At 47.1% G+C, this 24809-nt stretch overlaps 1 protein-coding gene across 1 annotated transcript; it reads right to left on the bottom strand.

Moving 5' to 3' along the window:
* Positions 1–208: 208 nt before the first annotated feature.
* LOC144124566 (uncharacterized) lies at positions 209–6375 on the bottom strand. The gene is made up of 4 exons (XM_077657313.1): positions 6099–6375; positions 2732–2930; positions 1588–1851; positions 209–585 (listed from the first exon to the last, which is right to left on the bottom strand). Exons 2-4 carry the CDS (start codon positions 2907–2909, stop codon positions 416–418), a joined length of 612 nt encoding a protein of 203 aa, XP_077513439.1. The 5' UTR covers positions 2910–2930; positions 6099–6375; the 3' UTR covers positions 209–415.
* Positions 6376–24809: the final 18434 nt, after the last annotated feature.

Below are 24809 nucleotides of genomic sequence, written 5' to 3'. Positions count from 1 at the left end.
GCAAAGACGAGCTTGGCTAACCAGTCAGCTGAGTGAGATTGGCTTGAATGAACTTTACGACAAGTACTAGAAATGTCTGGGCAGAACTCTTGTGGAATGTAACAACCACCGCTTAGATTTGTGTAGTGTAAAAACATACAACGGTTTCTTTTTATATTTCTGAAAATCTTTATTGGCCATATGCACAATGAGTGGCAGTGAGCCGCATAGTTCACTCTTTGGCGCTGTTCTTGAGGCGGTACTCTCTGTACAAAAGCATCTGAGCCAACCTGTCAGTTTTCAGTCTCGACCTCCGCGCCCTTTGAATAGCGCCTGCTGTGGAAAAGAGTCTTTCAGTATCGCCGGAAGATGCTGGTATTGCCAAAAACTTCTTTGCCATAGGGCTTAGAATTGGATATTTTTTTTTGTTTGCTCTCTAGTACTTCAGGGCGTCTTCTTCACAGATCGGGTCGTGGAGGTAAATCTCCACCTCACTCTCTTGGCTTTCTCCCTGCGAAGAATTGTCTCTTCCGAGCTGGTATTCGAGGAACTCGAACACCGAGCTGCTGTGCCGACATTTTGCCATTATTGCAGACTCTTCGCTTCCTGTACGGAACAGAAAAATTTGACCATAAGTTTTATGGCGGCTTTAATTGGAGCTATATCTATATAGAATAAATGCTTTTCACCACCACCAACAACAACTGGAGCTGGTAAGATTTCACAGCACTAAATGTGTGCTGTACAGACCACAATAAATAATTGCGCAATATTTTTAAATGAAACAAAGGAAAACGATTCAGAGCCTTATTCATGACGCAGAATGGAAATACGCGTTCTAAGCAACTGTGTGGAATGGGGACAGGCGCAGGCTAAGTTTTGAGAAGCCCGAAAGAGCAACTGTGCACGAGGCGCCGGGTTTTTTTTTTTTTTTTGTCAAATATTGACTCCCAGAGCGGCCTTGAGGCCTTGTGCGGCGTTTCCAGCTACTTTCTTTTTTTTTGGATTTCGTTCAAACTAACTAGGACATATGAGACATAAAGACGAGATCAAATTTTTGTCGCACAAGGACCCGCAGGATCACGGATGTCGCTGTTTAGATCCACGGAGGTATGATTAGGACCGCCCAACGGTTGCCTAAATAATAATGCATTATTCTAGTAGAATGAGCACAACAACCATTCAAAAGGAACAGTTTAAACGACAAGGCAGTGCTAATTTCTTCGGGACTTTACCTACTCCTTCTAGCTTCTAAGTCGGCAATATTCAATCAATAAATACAGATTTACAGCGTTAGATCTACGCGATAAGTAGGTAATAAGGAGCTGCAATTTGCGAATTTTCCCAGTCCATTTTCAGATACTTGAAACCGCGTTACGAAACTCAGGTGAAACGAGCAGTTCTACATTCGCACCAAGTTGAGGAAGTAATCGGATCATGGAAAGTGGCGAGTCCTTTGATGCTGTCTGTATGCGTTAGAGAATCAAAGCCAAAATATGTGTAGCCCTGAAAGAAGCATTTAGCTATTATTGCTTCCGTACAATGTGATAGGCAGGACTTTACATGTGCTGAACATCAAAATGCAATTTTCATTAAGGCGGTTCCTACCTTGCGTCTCCGTAGGCATTGACAGTGTGGCCCTCGTCGCTTCTTGGATTACGAGGCTTTCCGGCAGTGAAGGCATGCTGCGCAGGAATCCTTCTGGGAAGAACTTTTCATTGAATATGCGCGTTTTGATCTTCGGGTGGAGGACAGCAGCGAGTATGAGTGGCGTTTCGTGCACAATGGAAGAGAAACGCGCCTTCGGTTGAATGAGCAGCTCCCGGCGAAGGACTGGAAATCCCTCCTCGTTTGCTTGAATTCTGCGGTAGGCTAAAATCACAAAGATGTACTGTCGTGAGCAATGTGAGAGGGAACTTCTTACAGAAAATTAAAAATATTTTCGCTATTTCTCTACTGAATTTCGAGAATTATTTTTGGATATACTACAAGAGGACAACTATTTACAAAGCAGAAAAAACTGCGCTTGTCACACAAAATTAAGGAGTAATCAATAAACGAATGCTCAGGCTTTCTTCCCTCTCATATACCTGTACAGCCAGCATGTAAATGCCTCTGTGCTACTTCGTTATGACAACAGACAGCATGTTAAAGCCGAAAAACCTGCTGTATTTCATTTCATTTATTTACTCTCAGGGCCGATCGGTGTTACAGAGAGGAAAGTATGATTGGCGCCATGGTGAAACGAGCAATTACACATTATTTCCTGTATCGCTGATCATCGAAAAACAATAGCTCGCATTTTGTGTAACATAGGCGCCACTTGTTGAATGTTATCTGAAAGCGATCTTTTGGGATTGAGGCCGTTAAATGTCTACAAAATATATTTCATAAAGCTAGCCTGAAAGAACCACAAGCGCAAACGGCAAGGAAAGAAAGGCGAGACAAGCATTGACGCAGTTAGATGGAGTTGCGAATGGCCATGAAAAAACTACTGGTGCCAGCGAGCGATCGGCGGGTAACAAAGCTTGATTCTTGTCGCTGTCTCGCTAGCTGGTCACACAATGTAGCAACATAAGTGAAACTCCGGTTGTAGCGGCACTTTGGCTTCAATGGCTTGCATTTTTTTTTTACATACGTTAAGAACACATTACGGATATAACGCGCAAAGAAACTGCTGAGGCTCGATCCTTTGCTGTTTCTCCAGTCTCAACAAGGTTCTGAAAGTAGTCACAATGCCCAGTAGACATACCATTGACGATCGTAACAATGACCAAAGACGATGTTACTCCTTGGGCCTGCACATTGTTCGTAGCGTCGGCCATTGGCCTCAGCAAGGCAACAAAACCATTCATGTTTTCTAGGGTGAAGAGAGCATCGGCAGTAACGTTGTCCTTCTTACATTGGCTTCGCCGTCGCAGAATGCCCATGACAGCTGCAAAAATATCAGCCTAGAAAATGGAAGGGTTGCGTAATTAACAAAGTGGGGCCAGGGCTCGAACTACACAGTGAATTGAAGCTAAACCACGGAAATAGGTTGCCAGTGCTTTAACATTTGTTAAAGGCGTTATAGAGAAGCGATTCCTGAGACCAATCGATATTTGATTTACTTATAAAACGACGTATAACATTTAGTGAACAGTGCAGAGAAGACTTTTTCCTCAAGCGGCTCTGCTGTTATTTCTAACGAAGCGCATCTTAACTGGGCTGAAGCTCAATCGTATATCGTATATCCGGGAGCGAAAGATGCATTTATTTCAAAGAAATTTGGATTCGAAGTTGAAAAAGTTTTTCCCGCCGCTCCCATTCAAACCCGAGAACTATTATGACGTCACGGAGAACTCTTATGACGTCGTTGGACGGAGTGACGTGAACGTGACGTAAACGCAGACTCCGTAATTTCTGGCGCCTAGCGGTGCGGTCTAGCAGCTGCCGAAATGAAAGCTACCGCCGCCGCACGTTGCAGGCATCTATCGGGGGTCGCTGCCGTCGCTTCGTTTACGTTTGCACCGCGGCGTTTTGCCAGCGTTACGATGGATCCCGTTCCCGAACACGACGACGTAGTTCTAGCAAAAACTCCGGCCTGCATTTCAGCGACCTGAGCCCCACAGAGCGTGCGATGCTTTTGAAGGAGCACGGTTAGGTTAGGCGCCGGCGGGTCGTTTCCCCATTCCTCAGTGAGCAGCCGTTGCAAACTAAATATCATAACCCCAGTCCGGGGAGTCGCATGGGGCCAGGACAAGGTCGGCGCGTTGCACCCATCGGAGGCTGGCCGGGGCTTTGGAGCCAACGGATTGTGATTCCTTGAACGGCGCGGAAGGGCCAAGTTATTTATTTTTTTTTTTTGCCAAAAAAAAACGGGTGGGTGCTCAAGGGCGGTCGCGTTTAAAGTTGGCGGCTTGAAACTAAAGACGGCGCACGACGCTTCAACGGCTTCCGCTGGATCCAACGGGCCCACTGGATCGGGCTCTCTCGCCCACTTGCATGTGCCTTCAGATGTGTACTGTGAATGGATTAAATTAGCCGAGAGCTCGAAAAGAACAGCTCCGCCCAACTGCCGAAGCTCTTGATTTACGTCACGAAGCGCACCTCGCCGCGGAGCCGAATCAGTCTCGCCGGGCCGGCGGCGGCTGGCGCACTCGGCGCGAAATAGAGACACGCTCCAAGTCTCCGCCAGTGCGGTCCGAGTGCGCCGAAGCCGCGGAACGCGGCGGCGGTCAAGCGCAGTTGGAGTATAGATAGAGGGTCTTGCTTTGGCCGACGTGACGCCGCCGTGCAGCGCGCGCGCGCGCGTTACGCCGGAGCATAAACGCGCTAACAGAGCCTGCGCTTAACCGCTAACCAACGTATTCGGTGGCGGCATCTATGGGAGCCACTGAAACCCCCCGCCCACTCACTGAATTAAAAAAAAAACCCCTGTGCTGAGGCTCAGAATCAAGCCAGGTCCTTTGCTGTTTAAGGCGGAGACGCTACCACTCCGCCACGACGTCTCAGGTTAAATCCATCAATAAAGGCGCATCTAACGAATGCACTCTTCGGTTGCAGAAATCTCCGCGCTTTCGCAACGTAGGTCCTGGCCTAACAGAGCTAGGTGATCAGCAATTTTTCTTAACTGCCTTTCACCTTCGCTCCCGTTTGAAGTTGACTGGCACAGCCGGGAACGTTTCGCCGGGCGAGCGTGCGAAGTCACAAGTGACTTTATACTGCCTTGTACGATCGCCGACCATCGTGCCATCATAGTTATTCATCGACCATGGCGATCATCTGACAAGACTTAACAGGCTCCTTCAAAGGTTAATCAGCACTTGAAGCGGCACTTAAGGAGTTCCTCTGCTGTTCGGCGCTTGTAAATCGAGGTGCGTCAAAAACAAAACCACGGAGCACGCAAAGCTCAGACGCGAAGCGCCATTATAAATCGAAACTCTCCTGGCGGCCTGTGGCGCCGCCAAGCATCGGTTTTCTTTGCTGCTAACATTCAGGTTCTCTTATGTCTGCCTTTCTTGTGCGATAAAAGTGCACTATCGGTTTTAAAACAAAACTTACTTCAATATTGAACCCCGCAACCTTTATTTGTCAACTTCAGGGATTCACGATGTGTAGGAAGGAAAATTCCTCCAAGGTGGCGTCTCTTGTCTTATGACGTCGCCACGCTTGTACTTACGGGATTGGCCTGTGGTGGCGATACCTGTATTTCGGTTCTTGCTATTTTCTACCTTGCAAGAGCTGTGTTTTCAGTAAGAGCGGCATTTTTGTGATCAGGAGCTGGTATTCTATCGATACTAGCCAACTTCAATTTCTCCTCAGTGTCCCTTCAATTTGTGCTGCGACGCCTCCTCTCTCTCTCTCTCTCTCTCAGCGCCCTCGCTCTTGTCTGGAAATATGGAACTATGCAATTTAAGAGCGTGTTGCATCATGTTACGCAGTTCTAGGTCAGGCTTCGCGCAGCGATGTAGGCAGGCCCCGGCTTTCGGCAAGCCGTATAGACTGAGCTTGGAGCTCGAGCGTTGCTTTCATGACATCTTTGGTACCTGAGTGCATAGCCCCTGTTTCTTCTGTGTGTAGTTGATCTGTGCCGTTTATTTTAAGTGTTGCAAGACCTCTGTTCGTCCACTGTCTGGATATCTGCTATGAATCTCACGCCAAATATATGAGCACCTCGAAGGAAGTGAGATGTGAAGAAGGAAGAACCTATCTTTACTAGTGATATCGTTCATCCCAATCGAATTTAGCGTTAATATTTTCAGGGCAGGTTCTGGAAGGTACAAATATTCCAAAAATGCGTTTTTCTCAAACTCGATTTTTTTTTGTGGCTAACTTCAACCACTCTAAGGCCCACATCCATCCCCAGAGATGGCTCGAGAGCGCAATGCCCAGCGCGAAGAACTGAAAATCATTCCCGTCTCTGCGTTGCCAGCGCTCTCACTATTTTAACAATGGATGAAAGCATTATTTACGTTCTCAAGAATCTGATGGAACAGCACGTAGTGCTACGGCACTCTGCACACATACACTACTGCTTGTTCCAATGTACTAAGTGCTGACGTAAAAAAAACATTAATTAGGCGGGTATACGCTACAATGCATGTACCCGCCGCTTGGCCTGATTCTCGCCTTCTTACCTCGCACAGGCGCTCTGCTGCGTAAAGTAGTGAATTCCACCTGGTCCTGCAGGGCTATTTGAGGCCTTTTCCACACGATTTCTTCAGCATTGAGAGCCAGTGTGGCGAGCGGCTGAAGACAGAGACCACTGAAGATATGCTGTCTACGAGCTTGCTTGCGTCTTCGTCAGACTTGACTGCGCTGTTCACGCACAGCTGGAGAGGGTGCGCACAGCACGGTAACCTCTCCAACTTTAGGCTCGTGATGGCGTCGACCTGAAGATCACAGTCTTCCTGGCCTTCATCTTCGCTTCCTTCGTCGTCGTCGCTATCGTCGTCGGCAAAGCTGCGCTCCGCCTTCTTTAAATGGACCACACTTTTCCATTCCTGTTGCTCAGTTGACGGCACCTTGAATGCTTTCACGATGTTTGCAGCGTTGTCCGCATGACAAAACCAATGTGTTCTGGAGTTAGATCGTGCTTGTGTAGCAAGCTTTCTTTCTATGTTCTTTCCTATTAAAGAAGGTTTGCATAAAAATAAAGCAACTATGAGTACAGAAAACAATTTAACAGAACGGTAATAATCTCATAACCAACCTGTGTGAACCTCTTCGAATGTCGCAAATGCGAGAACGTCTGACCTCAGTTCCCACGCTGAGTCTCTATAATGTGACCTTAAGAGCTCTTATGACAGATTCCTTAGAGAAGCTCGTCCACAAGTCCAAGGACAGGTGCAAGCAGCGGCACTCGACATGACGCAGCTCTAATCTCAACGCTGGCTTCACTGTGCTTTTGGCCTCTATTGTGAGCCTAAACAAAATATTAAAATGTACAAAGTGAAGTTGACAATGTGTCCAGACTGCAAGCTAAAATAGAAATGGGCAGGCAATGCAAACCTTGCAAGGGAAGTTTTGCAAGCGGAAAAAAATACTGTTGCATGAAGCCTGTATAAAATTCACACATACCGACGGGTTATTGTCCTCCTGGACACATGATTGAAACGTGGCAGGAGCTTTTCGGTACAGCTCCTAAAAGCAATCCCTTCCTCAACGCTGAGTGGCATCCCATCAACTGCTACAAGATCCAGCAGAAGTTTCTCAAAATCTTTCTGCTCAGTGCTTTGTAGCGAAACCTTCGCGACAGCATCCTTAGTTTCCTTCAGAAATGCTTCCAGTGATGGCTGACCGAGGGGAGAATTGTCACGAAATTTATCCGGATGGACCTTGTGCCATGCGCGGTCAAAATCAGTTATAAATTAGGATTAGAGCACAGATAAACGGGTTTGTATTTAAAGACGTCAGCGCGCATACATAATACCACAAGCAGTCGTAGAAAGCTACTGTCACACAAGCAAAAAAGAATGCACCTTACCTTCATGTGCCGGATGAAATTCCATTTGTCGTTTCCTTTTCCTCGCAGTTCCTTGTTGCAGTTGGTGCACTTCAGTATTACTGAGCTACTGTGTTTCATATGACCGAGGTACGCAAAGTGTCCTCTTAGATCAGTATCCATTCTGTAGCTTTTGATAGTCAATCCTGAGTAATCGTCTTATTTGCGCTTCTTGGGAGGACCTGGCGCTTCATCCATTGTTACGAACTTCGCTAAGCTCAACTGGCACGGAGCCAGCACGACGTATCAAGCAATCAGGCCTCTTTGCTTCTAAGCAGAAAACCTCAAGTTTTAGTTAGTTCCGCGATGCTGGCGCTGGCTTTCTCCCCTAGCGGAGAGGCGAAAGCCAATGACAACGACGCCTGCGTTCTTTTTTTTTGAGGGAATGAAAGGCGCAGTAATCGTCTCAGTTCACAGTGGACGCCAAGATAGCGCCGCTAGGGAAGGGAGGAAGGGGAGAGTGAAAGAAAGAGGCGCCGTGTGGAGAGCGAATCTCACGTTCTCTGGCCTTGCACGCCACACGGATGACTTCGGAGTTTCGCCTTCGTGCATCAAAACGCGGCCGCCGCCGTCGCGTTCCAACCTCCGTCTAGCGCGTGCGCGTCGAGGGGGAGATGAGGTGCAATCAAAACCCGCACTTTTCGTTTTGTATTTTTTTATTCTTGGCCTTACGGAGAGTTTAGCTGGAAACGTTTTTATCTGTGCTGTTTAAAACGAGAAATAATGATTAATCTACACTCCGTGACAATACGGCCTGCTTCAAGCCCTAGAACACGAGCCGCGAACACCGTTTTGAAAGCGCACGTGAAGGCCGCTAGCGGCCTGCGGCCCCTCCTTTCAGTGGTACTAGAACAACTTTATTCATCGGAAGTGTAAGGAAGGGAATGACGGGATATTCGGATTAAAGTTCAATGGGCTCTCTCGCAGACTGGACGCCAGGTGGCTACATAGCACAGCCCCTGCCCGTCGCACGGAGTTGTACCTTCGGGCCCGAGCCGGACAACGCAGTCTCCCACTGCTCTAGGTAGGAGTGCCGCAAATTCTCTGGGGGTTTGTCCGAGGGATATTCCTGCGTGTAACTGCCTCCAGACTACACCTTGCCTTTTGTTGAGCGAGGGGTGCGGTGGGGGGAATTTGTTTGCCGTTTGTGTAGTCGAAAGTAATTTCTTGGTACTAGACCATTCTCTCTCTAGCCGATCGGAGATACGAATCGCCCACCGCCCGGCCGACGAATTCTCAGGCATATTATGGCGCCTAGCAGCGTGCTTTGTAGTTTCGTAGGTTTCTGCTCTCTCGAAACCCGGCGTACATTAATTGCAGCCTGGAACGCAGCAGCTAACAACCGTTTGTCTATCTAGACCATATCGCACTGATTTCAAACAATCGTGTTTCACGGTCGGCAAAACAAAACCTCAGAAGAAAGAGACCGAAGCCGCGAGAGACGAGCGCATTTCACAAAGTATCAACCGGCGGGCCGAAAAGAAGAAAGGACCACGCATCGAGTTAACTCGCCGCCAAGGGGCGGGTTTACACCGGAGGCCCGCCATCGAATTGCACTTCCTGTGCTTTACGCCCGGGAATCGGATTACCGGCTAACGAAAGCAAGAGCAGAACCCAGGAGCCCACATCTACTACCAGCACCGTCGCGCCACTGAGGGCGCACCGCTGACTCGATGGAGTATTGTGAACACTGAAGCGCTGGCAGACGACGGACGAAGGGAGGACGAGACACACAAAGGACAAAGAGTATGGTGGAGCTGCCATAAAAAAACGTAAACCAATGAGCTCCTGCCTGTACCACTAAAGTATCACAGGCTTAACCCAATCGTAATATAAATGAAAAGGCCCGAAGGCAATGTTGGGCTTTTGCCACCCGAAGGTGGGAAAATAAAAAAAATGGGGTAATGCTACTATGCGACCCACAGCCGGGGCAGCGGGCCCGGGGAGACTCCCCTGATCTCCCCTGGGACGTAGCGGAGGGGGTAGGACATAGGTTGTGGGAATGGGACTGAGGGAAGGGTTATGGGTAATGTGATGGGAATGGGGACAGCGAGATGTTGACCCTCATTTTATCATGGCTCGACTCCTGTCTGGCCAGGACAGGGAGGGCGTCGATGTTCTCCAATGGTGCGGCTCCACTCACGGGATGCCCGACCACCCAACGACGCAATAGCTCCGACTCGGAGACAGGGAATCCTAACCCGGGGCAGCTGCCTCGGGCTCCTCCACGACTTTCAGGGGTCCGGTTCGGACTTGCATTACGCTCCCAGCTACTAACCGTCGAGTGTTTTTCGCGGCTTTTCAGACTCCGGAAGTATGTGTGGTGTGATCCGGCCAATAGAGACTGGGTCGTCAGCCTATCGGCACGCAGCCCTCGGCACCATGACCCACACCTCAGTGGGGACCCACCTGTGCTTCCAACCAACCAACCATGCACTTGATGGACGAGACACACAGTGCGCGGAACTAAACTTTAATATCAAAGGAAGGCGATCCGCACGTTTTTATGCAGTGACTCGAGATTAGCAGTGATTACAGGGCGCATGCGCAATTCATGGCAAAAAAACAAGGGAAAAGCAGGGTCAGCGCGCACGCGCATTTTTGAACCCACACCATGCAGACACAAGGGTGTCCGACCCACTCCGGTCGGCCAAACACCAGGCACACCCCCATTCTCACCGAAATCAAGACGTGGCAGCGAAGGGGAGAGGGGCGGGTGAAGGGACGCAATAACAACTCTTGGCAAAATAAAAGGACTATCTACACACACCGGAAGTCCTGTGCGGCCAGCGATGACAGGGCTAAAAAGATAAAAACAATAAAATGCAAAAGGCAAAGACGCAAAATAAACATTAAAATCTCGGTAAGCGGTTTGAAGACATGCGTAATGAGAATGAAGTGAAAGGGTGGTTGGAATGGGAAAGCAATTAATAACCTTAACGCGAGCGATGAAAGCCAACGAAGAACACGGCCTAAAATGATGCAATGCTAGCCAACAATTAACACGGCTTAAAAGGGGGATGAAGGCTAACCATAAAATCGACCTAAAAGAGCAATGATGGCTAAAGCCAAGAGGGGGATGAAAACTATAAGAAGAGAACAGAAGTGGCGTCCCTAAAGATATTTATAGAGAAGTGGCGAAAACAATGGGTTGTGAAAAGGAGCCGCATAAGGAACCACGGCGCCAAGAATTTAAAGTGAATAGGAGAGAAGCTCACTCTTTTTCCAACAGGGCTATTGAGGGTGTGCTGACGCAGACGTCGCTTGTTAATGAAACCTGCCTCAGTTATCTCCCGACTGAGTTGGTTGCTGCTCTTCGCCAGAATTTTTGTTGCCTTATACATCGGAGGGCACCTGCGACAAGGACTACAGTCACGAACGTGGACGGCTAAGTTGCTGGAGCTATAGAGTTGCGTTCAAGCAGTCTTTTATTAATACATCGACCCGTCTGGCCGATGTATCTCTGCCGCAAGACAAAGGGATGGAGTAAACAACTCCTGTGCTGCAACCTACGTAAGGATCACGATGCCCAACTGTGCATTCGTGAACTTTTTCGCCGGTACCGTTCGCTCTCCTGCAAAGTCTAGAGAGGCAGGCGGTGAGGGGCTGAAAAAACAGCGCTTACTGATACTTTTCGTCCAATCCTTTTTAGGTTGTGAGAAACCTGGTGTACACAAGGAATAATGGAGAGTTTTTTATTGCGTTCCTATGCATGCGACGTGGGACGTTTGTACACTGCATTTTTGTCACGGATCTCTCCGGAGAACACTCGGACTGAAAGAATGGACTAGGCGACGGGTGTACCCACACAAACGCACATTTAATACACGCTACGTGACACACACACTAGAACACAAAACTAACACAACACAACACAAAAAGGCTATAAATACACACGACCTGGGCACACTGCTACCAGCGTCTACTACTAGCGTTCGTGCTCACGGTTGGTTCGGTCCGGCTGCGGCGTTGTCTGGATCCCGTAGCCGGCGTCGAGGCGGCGTTCGGCGTGCTTGGGCTGGTTGCGTCGTACAAGCTCCCGGTCCAAGCGCCCGTGGATGTGATGCCGGTGTCGTTGGCGTGGGGGCACCACCCGGTTCGTTGGCAACAGCGCTGGAGATACCCCTGGCCGTAGCAGGTGGTAGCGCCCTCGGTTGACTCCCCGGAACGGGCTCAGGCACGGCAGGAAGTCCACGATGCGATGTCGTAGAACGCGAGCTCACCGGAGCAGTGGCCGGCGTCGCTCTCTTCCAGCCAAAGTGTCCCTGACGCGCCGGAGCCTCCGCTTCTCTGCTGTCCCCCCCCCCCCCCGGGCCTCGCTCTCACTCGCCCTTTTATAGCCTCGGTGTTAGTCCACGTATGCCTTGTCGTCGTCTTCTCTTCTTCACCAATCATCTCTCTCCACCTCACCGAATGCTTCTCCACCAATCATCTGTCTCCACCTCAACGAATGCTTCTTCTTCCTCTTCTTTATTCTTCGGTTAATTTGCGTCGTCTTCTCCACACCATTTTCCTTTAAAATTTAATTAAGGCTCCTTAATATATGTGAGAAGGGCCCCCTCTCTCAAGAGTTTTTCCATGAAAAACTGCTCATCAAGCCATCCACCTAACCGACTATCTTCTGTGGCGATTCTGGACCCAGCACGCACCACACCGCAGAGGTCCAGCACACACCACACGCACACCACTAACACAGCACACCAAATTACGTTTTTTGAACACTAACACACCACTGCCGCTGTCCGTACAGAGTCCTTAATAAACATGTTGATGTCCAAAACACACTCCCTTGCATAGACACAGTAGCAACAACGACAACAGTAATCATGGTAACAACAACAACAAATCAGCAACACCAAAAAAGATACATTCCAGAGATAGCTAGAGCTGGTTTATTCTCTTCTTGCAAAAGTACGGTTCCTAATACTCTGTCTGGTACTTCAGTACGAAGAACAAATTCTTTATCCAGAGCCAATAGCCACTCTTTGAAGCGGTAGGTCGATGACTGGCGTCTTGCCCAGAGCTACGGGGCCAACTCTTCCGTTTGGAACTGTGCGCTGGCACACGTCACACGAGCGAACAAACCGTTTAACGTCACTCTGGACACCTGGCCAGAAGAACTCCTCGGTGATCCTAGACACCGTTTTTTGAACACCCTGGTGTCCGGCCATAACGGCGTCATGTTCTAAGCGCAGCACGGTCTCTCGCATATCTCTCGGTAACACCAGCTGTTGGACCCGCCTTCCTGAACTAAATATGCACTCCCTGTGCAGAAGACCATTTGCCAATTGATATTCGAACGACGACCGACTTTTCTTTCTTTTCACTCTTTCCCCGACTCTTTGGAAGCAGGTCTTCAGGCTCGAGTCTTCTTTTTGCCTAATTGCAATTTTGCCCGGTGTTACGATCAGGCACATCGTAACAGGAGTAGAGAGCGGACGCTGCGTTGCTCGGGCTCTCGCTAGAGCTGCCGACGAGAAACTGACTGCACCCGTCTGAGCTGTCACGGGCCTTTCCTCCTTTAGATGTTCTTCAACGTCGAGCATCCTCCACTCGGGATCGAGGTTTTCGACACTTCTTGCACCCGTAATGTTTCCCAAGATGAGATCGTAGATGGATTGGTCTACGCATTTTGCCACTACCTGCCCAGTATAATATGGCGTGGACACTACAATTCTTGCTTCAAGAAGGTACCTTACTGTGCTATCTACAAGAGTGACGGCCGACGCTTCCCCTGTAAGATCCTCGTCCTTCACCAGGCTTCTCCGAACCAAGACTTTGTTGGCTCCGCTGTCTCTAAGCACCAATATAGGACGGTCCCATATTTGCCCAACCACCACCGGCATTGCTGTTTTCGACTTGGGTGTTCCACTCACTGCCTGATTTTCCAGCGGCGCTTGCTCTCCTCTCAGTTGTGGAACTTCGGGGGGCGTGACAAGTTCTACCCTAGAGTCGACAACGCATGCAGCTCGGTCCTGCGTTCTGTATCGGCACTCATCCAGAGTATGACCTCTCCTCTTACAACCTTGACACACAACCTGGGTTTTTTGGGCAGCGCTACTAGTTCGACAGTCAGCTGCACGGTGTCCCACCTTGCCGCAGAGAAAACACCTTACTGGCGCCTTAGATGCACCGCCATATACTCTTGGTTTTGCCACATCTGTCTCTAGGGTCTTTTGGGTTTCCTCCTTTGCCTTACTCAAATATTTCTTAGCCCTTGAGCCTCGAGGAATTGGTCTGCAGTGTCTGCGAACTCTTCCAGTGAACACAACTTTCTTTCAGGAATAGCGCTAGCTTTGAGCTGCAGCACGCTAAAAATTGCTCTGTGACCAGCTTGTCACGCACCCCTTCAAAACTCTTTTCTGTGTTTGTCATATCAAGCCACCTATCAAAATAGTTGGTCAGCCTGCAGGAAAACTCTGCTGTTCCCCCCCTCCCCCGGGCCTCGCTCTCCCTCGCCCTTTTATAGCCTCGGTGTTAGTCCACGTATGCCTTGTCGTCGTCTTCTCTTCTCCACCAATCATCTCTCTACACCTCACCGAATGCTTCTCCACCAATCATCTCCCGGGAGATGATTGGTTTCCTGCTGGTTCCAGCCGAACCAGTACAAACCAGTAGGTTCCCATCAACCTCACCGAATGCTTCTTCTTCCTCTTCTTTATTCTTCGGTTAATTCACGTCGTCTTCTTCACACCTTTTTTCCTTTAAAATTTAATTTAGGCTCCTTAATATATGTGACAATTTTGTTTAACAATTTTTCAGCGACCGAGACTAGAAGCAACGGCGGGTATCCGTATTGACGCAATCTCTGCACCTGGTTCTGAAAACTCTTTTCTTGACAGTGCTCACAGGATTTGGTGAGCGCGTTGTTGAAAGGAGACGGGACTGTTTCGCTTGACGAGTTTTGAATGGGCGGAATCGTATGGCAGAACAGGCTTATTGCCCCTTGGTTGGAAAATCCAGCAGACATGTTGCGGCGAAAAAAGAAGTTGTAACTCAAGAAAGCGGATGGAGCCATTTTCTGGTACTTCGTACGTCAAAACCAGGGGAGACACAGTTTCACTGAAAAGGTGTAACAGCTTGCGAACTTCAGACAGAAAGGTACCGTATTGACAGTCTAGGAAACTAAAGTAATCGTTCACATATCTAAAAAATTTTAGAACTGGCAAATTTTAGAGTTTCTCATTCAACACTGTCATGCATAGCCAGGTACAGGTCACTCAGAATGGGGCGATGCAAGACCCAATGCAAATACCTTGTTTTTGGATAAACAAAGACCCATTCCATTCGGTGTAGCTGGATTTGAGGTAAGTGGAAAGCAATTCTAAAAAACCACCGACAGAACAACCGCATGCATTTTGGAAAGCAACATCACCATGATGGTCGATACAATCACGTACTTACACACCGGATGAGGTCATCGTGAGGAATCGAATAATACAGGTCTTTCACATCTATAGAAAACCCAAGGAAGGCCTTGGTCTGGTTGTGCTGCAGAAATTGAACGGTGTCGTTCGAATTTTTCGCCAGATAAGGGTCATTTAGTGAGAGCAAGTCAAGTTTTGTTTGTAAAAACCTTGCAACACATTTTTGCCACGTCTCTGCCTCTGACACAATTACGCGAAGCGGGCATGCGGGTTTATGCGTTTTTGCGCTGAAGAACACAGTGAGGGACAACTTGCTGCTGTCATTTATAATGCGGGAGAGCTTATCAAGGTTTAAACGTTGGCATAATTTTTTTGCTGCACTTTTTACCATCGGAAGAGATGCACCTTGACATTTTACAAAGCAAGATTCTGTCGCACTAGAAGCCTTCGCGAAGTACACATCTTTAGGTAAGATTACAAAGCCGCCCTCTTTGTCCGCGGTAAGAAGGGATCGAGAGATTATTGTTCCTGAGGTACGCCACAGTTTTGTCAAGTGGAAGCCTTTTTCCGGGTGGGTTACAGCGGAAGAGGACATTAACGCCTTCGGTCACACATCGACTTTGTTCAGCCATAGGAGCACACCTAGCAACTTGCCTGACCATGGTCAGTGACTTCGGGGCAGACTGTCTAGGTTCAATGGCGAACTTGGGGCCGCGCTGAAGCAGACGCTGCATTAAATTTCCTCGGTGAAGTCGCTCACGCCTCCTATCAGGTGCACTCGGTTGGAAGTGGCCGCCTGTCCTTTTGGCATTAGCGTCCGTAGACTGCGGAGCGCGTGCTGCCAGGGGAACTCGGTGGTGTTGTAGAGAATACCCGCCACCTTTTCCACGAGTTGGCCGCAGCTAGGTGTGGAAGCGAGAAGAAGTCGGGGATTTTGGTGGTGCAGGCGGGTTTGGTACTGCCATTCCGACCTAAGTATCTTGCACAACCGCAGCCCTTGGCTCGCCGAAGGTTGAAAACCACCAAGCAGGCCCAGAACATCGGGGGGCAAGAACCGATGCCGGATGCAGAACCGTAAAGCAGTGTTAAGCCGTGTTAATTGTTGGCTAGCATTGCATCATTTTAGGCCATGTTCTTCGTTGGCTTTCATCGCTCGCGTTTAGGTTGTTAATTGCTTTCCCATTCCAACCACCCTTTCACTTCATTCTCATTACGCATGTCTTCACGGCTTACCGAGATTTTAATGTCTATTTTGCGTCTTTGCCTTTTGCATTTTATTGTTTTTATCTTTTTGTCCCTAGCTGTCGTCGCCTTCCGCACAGGACTTCCGGTGTGAGTAGATAGTTCTTTTTTTTTTGCGAAGAGTTGTTATTGCGTCCCTTCCCCCGCCCCCTCTCCCCTTCGCTGCCACGTCTTGATTTCGGTGTGAATGGGGGTGTGCCTGATGTTTGGCCAACCGGAGTGGGTCGGACCAATACCACCCTTGTGTCTGCATGGTGTGGGTTCAAAAATGCGCCTGCGCGCTGACCCTGATTCCTCTTGTTTTTTTGCCTTGAATTGCGCATGCACCTGTAATCACTGCTAATCTTGAGTCACTGTATAAAAACGTGCGGATCGCCTTCTTTTGGTATTAAAGTTGTTAGTTCAGCGCACTGTGTGTCTCGTCCTCCCTTCGTCCGTCGTCTGCCAGCGCTTCAGTGTTCGCAATGTCAAACCAACTCGCCCAGCAACACACCCTGCTCAATGGAGTATTCACGCCGCAACGAACGGCATGAGCAGGCTCGTTTCACATCGCTTAATTTAAGTCGAGTCATCTAAAGAACAAACGATGCCAAATTTTAAAGCAGAATCTGCAGTGTCATCGTCGGTGCTTGCGCTGAAGCGAAGCTGAAAAGAAATCAAAGCAAGACACGTGCACATTGTCTTTAACAGCGGCTTCCAAAAATTGATGGCGCCGAGATCGAGTTACTATAAGAGTTGCGGCCCGATTATAGTGCAGCCTTATGCATTTTGCTCTATGAGTTCTTATTCGTGCGCGCCAGTTGAATTTTTGCTGCAGTGGAGAAGCTGGACTTTCGAGCTGCAATAATTAGGTGAAAGTTCGATCCTATATGGTGCAACTTTATCTTTTTGTGCAAAGTTTTCCAAAAGCACTGAAATGCGCAGTGACAACAGTAGCCCAGGCCTAAGCTCAGCCCTCCCAAAGGTAAATAAAAAAAACAGAATTACAATTAAGTCCGTTGTGAACGGGAAGAGTTCTGAAGGATGGCTGCAGGCCAGCAAAAATGGTAATACCTACCCTTGTCGCACAGCCTGCGATGCATTTCGTTACTGGGAATGCACTGTTTTGTAACGGCACAAGATAACTATAATGCATGAAGAGGACAAGAAAAAACTCTTTTGTCAGCCCACACTAACAAGCATACCATCCGTGAGCTGTGAAATGGCATAAAGAATTCAGATAAAAGAAGCTAGCTGGGATCGAGCAGTGTTAAGTTCTTACGGACCACAACCTGCTGTTCATCATCGTGTACCTTCTGACTGCAGAAATTACATCATCCCTGGGAACCTTTGCCTTTAAATCTAGCACTCTAAAAGGGAATCAATAACGGGCTGTCCAGACAAGATTAACCCAGACTAGGTTTTGGGGCTCCAGCCTCGCCCTCAGACTGTGTATCTTGCCCTCACCTCAGCATGTCCTCCTTCCCTCGCCCTTACCTCACCATCTCCTCCCTCCCTCACCCTCACCTCACCATGTCTTTCCTCGGCGGTGCTGTTGCACCGCCGACCAAAACAACCACCGGCACTGGAAATAGTGCTGGATTTTGTCTACCATGTCTTTTTCACACTCGAAAAGACATTTCAGCCGAACATTACAAACTCGGGCTGGATTTCGTGGCAAAAATTAATGCCCAGGCCCATGCACCTGGACTCGCATAATGCAAGGAGCCCCATATGAGAACACAGTTTCAAGGGCGTTTCGATGACGAGCAGGCTCGTCGCGGCATCTCGCGGCAGCCGCAGGATCTACGGAGCACATGGATTTTAATTCCGAAACTTTATCCTTTACATAGCGAAGCAGCAAAACCAATGCAGGTAAAAGGCACTGTTCCTTCAGGACCATAATTGCGTAACTAGGAAAGCGCGCAGAAAATTTAGCTTTTTATTGTAACAGTTAGCATCATGACAGTTAGCATCATGCACGGCGTTTCCCAAAAAACACTCTCGGATTTTGGGTAGTTCAACTTGTCGCATCACCTGAGGCTTTTGTTTGTCCTTTTCTTTCCTCTTGAGCTACCTTCTTTTTCTTCTTTATTGAACCAGACCAATACCCTTCTTTAATTTTCTGTGCAGAATAATATTGTAGCCACTTTGCAGGCAGCTAAAATAAACATTTTCGTATTGATTACTGCATTCTTCTTTTATTACTTTATCCATGTGGTGCTGTTGCGACCACCACACGTCCCAAATAATAATAATAATAATAATAATAATAATAATAATAATAATAATAATAATAATAATAATAATAATAATAATAATTGGTTTTTGGGGAAAGGAAATGGCGCAGTATCTGTCTCATATATCATTGGACACCTGAACTGCACCGTAAGGGAAGTTATAAGGAAGGGAGTGAAAGAAGGAAGAAGGAGGTGCCGTAGTGGAGGGCTCCAGAATAATTTCGACCACCTGGGGATCTTTAACGTGCACTGACATCGCACAGCACACGGGCGCCTTAGCGTTTTTCCTCTATAAAAATGCAGCCGCCGCGGTCGGGTTCGAGCCCGGAACTCCGGATCAGTAGTCGAGCGCCCAAATATACATATCACGATTTCTGCGATCATAGTTTTATTCTTCCAGGATAGTCTGTCTTTCTATACGTAAAGGTTGCTATCTGTAATTGAGCAACATGTTTATTTGGCTTGTTTGACATATAGAGCAACTTTAACTTAGGTGTGTAGATTTATTAGAAAATATACGTATATTTAAATATCTTCTTGCCATGTTTCGTGTATACATGCAGTGAACTTTGTTTCCAGTGACGCTTTTTTGTCCTTTCTCAAGATGTATCTTCGCACTTGTGATATTCCATTGTATTTTCGCATTTCTAATGGATATTTTGCAGAACTCCTGCTTTTTATATGTGCTCTCTGTTGCGACTATAATTTAGGTGCAATTAATTACAATACTCGATCGATCACAGCTGCGCCCGCGCAGTACATTGGAACGAAGGACAGCGTCACTGAGATTTTTTCCTGGCTATTGCATATGCACAAAATTGTAAACAAAATTCTTGAATGACAAAGATTGGTTAAAATATTTGTGCTCAACTTGATTATTCCTATCAGGGACATGCATTACTTTGCTGGTTTCCAACTGATATAGTTCTAAAATTCATGAGACATTTTCTTTACTTACTAAATAGACAAAAAAGATGGAAGCATGATATGGTATTTCTGCCACAGTTTTTGGGACACACTAAAGTATTCTTTTATGAAAAATACAAATTTTACTTGTCTAGACAGTGCATAACATTCAAAACTTTGTTTGCAGCATCTAATATGAGGAATAGCATTTTGCAGTGACAATGCTATTATGATTAATGTATTTGATTCCTCTACAAATTCTATGAGGAGGAGGCCGCAGTGCAACATGAGCCCCCCTCGAACAAAATTTCTGGTTACGCCACTCTGTAGGGGTTTGACCAATCTACACGGAGGCGACGATTATTCCGAGCCTGTTGACAGCTACGGCAAGAGTCACAGGCGACGTTGCTGCATCTGCATTGTAGCAGCAAGCTTTATAAACTATGTGTTGGTCTGAATTTGCGAGGAGCTAAGGCAAGTGTCTATAGAAACAACCGCGCTGTGATGGGGCAGGAAAGCAATTGTGTGATTGGCAACCGCACTGAATCGAAAGCTGCTGGGCGTAAGCTGCATCTGCAAGAGCACGCGTGCACCGACTGCGAACCAGCAGTGGTCAGACTCATATGCAGTGGTAACTTTTTCCGGTAACTTATAGTAACGTACTCGTTGCAATTTCGGAACTGTAACGGGTAACATACTTACATTAACATTTTGCCTGATTAATATTTATGGCTATGAACTAACGTCCAAGTAACGTGCAGTACTTTTTTTGATAATTGTAACGGTAACTCATTACCTTTTTTTGTAGGTAACGTAGGGTGGTAACGTGTTCCTTTTTTTTTTTTAGCGTAACGAGTAATGTATTCTTTTACTTTTTTTAGGTAACGGCTACAACGCTGGACTCATGATACTATCAATTACAGATGCCGGCTCTCCGTATCTCGAGTCAACTACGGAGAATTTAATTTAGTTGAGTTTATGGTGGTTTAACGTCCCAAAGCGACTCATTCTATGAGGGACGCCGTAGTGAAGGGCTTTGGGAGTCTTTAACGTGCACTGACATCGCACAGTGCACGGGCCTCTAGAATTTGGCCACCATCGAAATTGGACCGCCACAGCCGGGATCGAACCCGCGTCTTTCGGGTCAGCAGCCGAGTGTCATATAACCACTGAGCCACCGCGGCTGCCTTCGAAGAATTTGGAAACGGCGCCTTGTCTTCGTTACTACCTACAGATGCGAGTATCTGCAGCACTATTCATATATCTTGAGTCTCAAAAAAAAAATAGCACACAAAGTCAGGTGCAAAAAAAATTATGATTTTGTCACAGTACGGAGTGACGAACTGCGATGAACTTAGTGTGAAAGGTTTCTGTCGTCATAATCAAGTTTTTTTTAGTTGTACCGCCTGGATACCATTCCATAAAACATGCAAAGACTATGTGTATGCACGGAGAGCGTGGCTAAAATTTGGGCAAAATGCAGGACATATACTGTAGTGATTTGGAAGCAACCAAGATTTTGAAAGTTTTGATTCTGAACAAGATCCTGAAAGGACCATATATGTTACGCATATGACTTTGCTAAATCAGAATCAATCGCCCAGTTCGGCCTAGGCTGCATGAGCTCGATGTTCACTGCTGTCGATAAAGACTGGTGTTTTTACGCATGCATCGATAAAATCTTTTCTTTCAGCAGCATATGCATGCCTGTCAACCATAGAAAATAAAATACTACTGGAAGTTCGGCACTTGTCCTGTTTACTCTTCCATCCTTTATTCAGTATTTTTGTGCTGTATAGTCACCAACGCTGTACATGTACTTTCCGGTGCTATGATTGTTGGCTGTCTTAACATCTTAAAAGGCTCTGAAGCATTTGCTAGCATGCTTAGGAACTCAACATACAATTTTTTTTATCATTATTCACTTCGTATTTTTGAATACCTTAGCTGCCCATCTGTCATCGTCCACTTTCCTCAGGTGTTCTTCGTATAGTATTTTACTCTGAACTTCTGGGCCCGTGCTTCGAACGTTGCCCAGCCCAGATCCCCCTGTACTGCCTCGTTTGTGGTTTTCCCGTGGGCATCTACTGCTAATCTTCCAACAGCTCTCTGATTTAGTTCTAATCTCGACCGAACTTCTGCCTTCAGCACAGAACCGCATTCCCGAAAGTAAGCCCCGGCACCCTTATTCCTCTCCAAATACCTCTCAGTACTTCATATTTGTTGTACCCCCGTAATGCCCTATGTTTCATTATCCTGGCATCCCTTCGCCCCTTTTGCTATGAGAGACAGTTCGTGCTTTTCCGTGTACATATGCCCTTTGTTTACTCATACCCCGAGATATTTGTATTCGGTCACTTGGAGTATTTCATGGCCTGTATTATAAGCTCCTGATCAGTTGTACCATTGAAAACCATTACACCAGACTTGGTTGTGCTAAAATTGAAACCTAGACTGTCTCCTCCGTCTCCACAGCAATTCATCAAGTTTGCAAATCTTCCTGGCTATCTGCTAACAGTGCAATATCGTCCGCATACATTAAACCCGGTAGTCGTTGCTCAACAACCTTTTCGCCTAATGTGTACGACAGATCATAACCTAGATTGCTTCCTTGTAGCCTTCTTTCCATACTTATCATATATAGCATGAACAGCAGCAGTGATATAGGACACCCTTGCCTTAATCGTTTGTGTACCTGGACAGTTGTACTCTTAATTCCTTCCCATGTTATTTCAACTTCATTTTCTCGATACATTTCCTGTAGAAAATTAATTACCTCATGACCGACACCTTCACTTTTTAATATGTTCCACAGGAGTTCCCTGTTCACGTTGTCGTATGCACCGCGTATGTCCAGGAAGGCTAAATACAGAGGTCTGTTTTCCGCCTTAGCTATTTCTATGCACTGGGTAAGCACGAACAGGCAATCATCTAAGCGCCTACCACTTCTGAACCCGTTCTGAAGTTCTCCAAGTATTCTATTACTTTCTACCCATGACTGCATTTTTATTTTCACTGCCTGCATCGCCAGCCTGTATATAACTGAGGTTATCGCAATCGGTCTGAAGGATGTTATGTTCATCTTATTGCCTTTCTTTTCATAAATGAAATTCATTTTACTCCGTTTCCAGCTGTGCAGAATTTGCTTATTTGTTATGACTGCCTCCAATGCTTTTATCAGCGTTTCCTTGCCTCTTGGGCCAATTTCATTAATCAGCTTGATTCGAATTTCGTCAACCCCTGCGGATGTGCATTTAGGAATACATACTTGCTACTGCCTTTTTCCAGTTAAGACTGCTCAGTTTTCAGGTACTCTCTATTGTGCTGTCCTGTGTTGCTCGTTCATTTTAGGGAGATTGCGCCCTATAGTCGCTTCTAAATGACTCAGCTACAACTAATGTAATGTAGTTTATTGAGTCGCCTCCCTCTAAACATTTTCTCTCAGCATCTTGTATCTAGCTGTTCCTGCTTCTTTGATTCGTTTTACCCAGCCAGCTTATATGGTTCCAGAATTTTCTTTGCCCCCTTTAGTTGCATCGTGAACTTCAGCCAACCAGTCATCAGAGAACGGCTTTATTTTAGCCTGGATGAGGACCTGCACTTGCTGTTTCTTTCTTCGATAAGATTCTCATTTTTGGCCTATTTCTTCTTCAGATAACTGCGCCCTCTTTGCTTATCTGTGTTCCCTTGAAGCCACCGTCATTGTTCGATGGCCTCCCTAATTTCCTTATTCCACCAGCTTCGTGGCTTCCTCTTTCCACTCCATCAGTTTACTGCTTTTACTTGTTTAATTTTTGTACTGATGAGTAATTCTAAATCATCATATTATCCCACTTTCCATGGCGCATTTTCTATTGCCTCCTCTATGCCAGCTGCTATTAGCGCTATTTGTTTGCCATTTAATTTTGCGTCCTATTTTTGACTTCTCTGCAATTCTCTTTTGATCAGGGCTTCCAACTGTAGACTAATACGCTTATGATCACTTCCCAGGCTGTGCTTCACCTCTTCGTCTAATTCCATTATAGCAAGTTTGCTATAGATCCCCTGCGACATTAGGCAGTAGTGAATGGTCGTTTGCCTGTTACGGGATACCCACGTGATTTGTCCCTAACATTTAGTTTCTCTACAATTACTAGGTTTTGCTGCTCACAAAAGTCTAGCATTAACTTCCCGTTGCAATCTGTGTATCCATCCAGATCCTCGGTGTGGCCATTCATGTCACCCAGCAGAATAATGTCGGCGCCTTCTCCAAACTGCTTTATATCGTCATTGAGACACTTAACTAGATCCGTGTTCTCTTGCCTGCATTTGTCCCCTGTCCCTAAATAAACTACTCCTAGCCATGTCCTTTTACCGGCAGTTGTACCAGATACCCAGACATGTTGTTTGCAAGTTGATTTTATTCTTTGCGAACTTGTTCCTTGATGTATCAGCATATACCAACCCCTCCTCCCTTCTCTGGTGCTCCCTTCCCAGACGTAGCCATCAATAAACGGTGGATCTTCTAGATCTTTGAGATGTGTCTCGCATAGCGCGTATACACCTACTTCTTCGTCCTTTAATTGCTGTTCTATTCTAACCATTTCACTCTCTTTCTACCCCCTTGCATGTTTATAATGCAACTGATCCTGGTGTTTAATTCCATTTTAGTAGTTTTCTTACTGGCCATTTTGTTGGGTACAGCCGCCATTGTTGCACTTTTTACTTTGCTTCTACCTACCCCTACGCCCCGTGCCACCATGGACCCCCTAAAAAAGTTACTGCTCGGCCTGCCAGGCGCCAGCCGATCTCTGCTCCTACCCTTCCACTAAAATGGATGCCATCTCGTGTAATGCCTCTGCCAAAGCCTGCTCTATGCACTTCCCTGTTTATGTCCGCCACTTCAAAACCTTTCTCCAGTCTTAACTTCCTTACCTCTCGATAAACCGTCACCACATCCTTGGCAACCATTCCGTTCTGTCCTTGCACCTCTGGCACTGTGCATACCATGATCGGCACTTGCTGTGCTATCGCCCTTATATCATCAACTGCCTCGGCTAATCTTTCCACTACATGGCAGGTGCTCCCAGTGGCGGGCTGTGTACGACCCAGGTTACTCTTCCCGAGTGGCCACTCATTAATTTAACTGCCACCTGCCATGTACGGTGGCTAGGTCATGAGGATGCCGCAAGCTAGGCCACGTGACCTAGGTGGACCACCTACTTGCTAGGTTGCTCTCTGGGCACCGCCTGCCAGGGGCTGCCTGTCGTTTTTTGCCCACAACGCCAACGCAGGATTTCCTTCGTAACGGGCCCTTTAATGATATCGCTTTAAAAACTCGCAACAGCATGTCTAATGAGGCGCGAGGGACGTTATCGCACGTCTTTTGACCAGTGCTAATCAAAGTCATCCAACATGACCCGGAGCACGTATCAGTAGTGCTATGCACTGTGCGCGGTTTGCAACCACGTCACAGCAGTCGCCGTCTTTGGGCCCAGAAAAAGTGGTGAAAGCCTGGGAATTTTCCCAACCCACTTATCACCAACTGGTTCCCGCGCACACCGTGGAAACTAGCCGTGCACCCAAAGATGGCACCCATGGTGTCACGTGAGAGCTATCTTTTGTTCAAAT

This window comes from Amblyomma americanum, chromosome 3 (genome assembly GCF_052857255.1).
Source record: "Amblyomma americanum isolate KBUSLIRL-KWMA chromosome 3, ASM5285725v1, whole genome shotgun sequence".
Classification (NCBI taxonomy): domain Eukaryota; kingdom Metazoa; phylum Arthropoda; class Arachnida; order Ixodida; family Ixodidae; genus Amblyomma; species Amblyomma americanum.
Note: the sequence above shows the minus strand (reverse complement) of the source record. Positions and strands in the feature narration are given on the sequence as shown.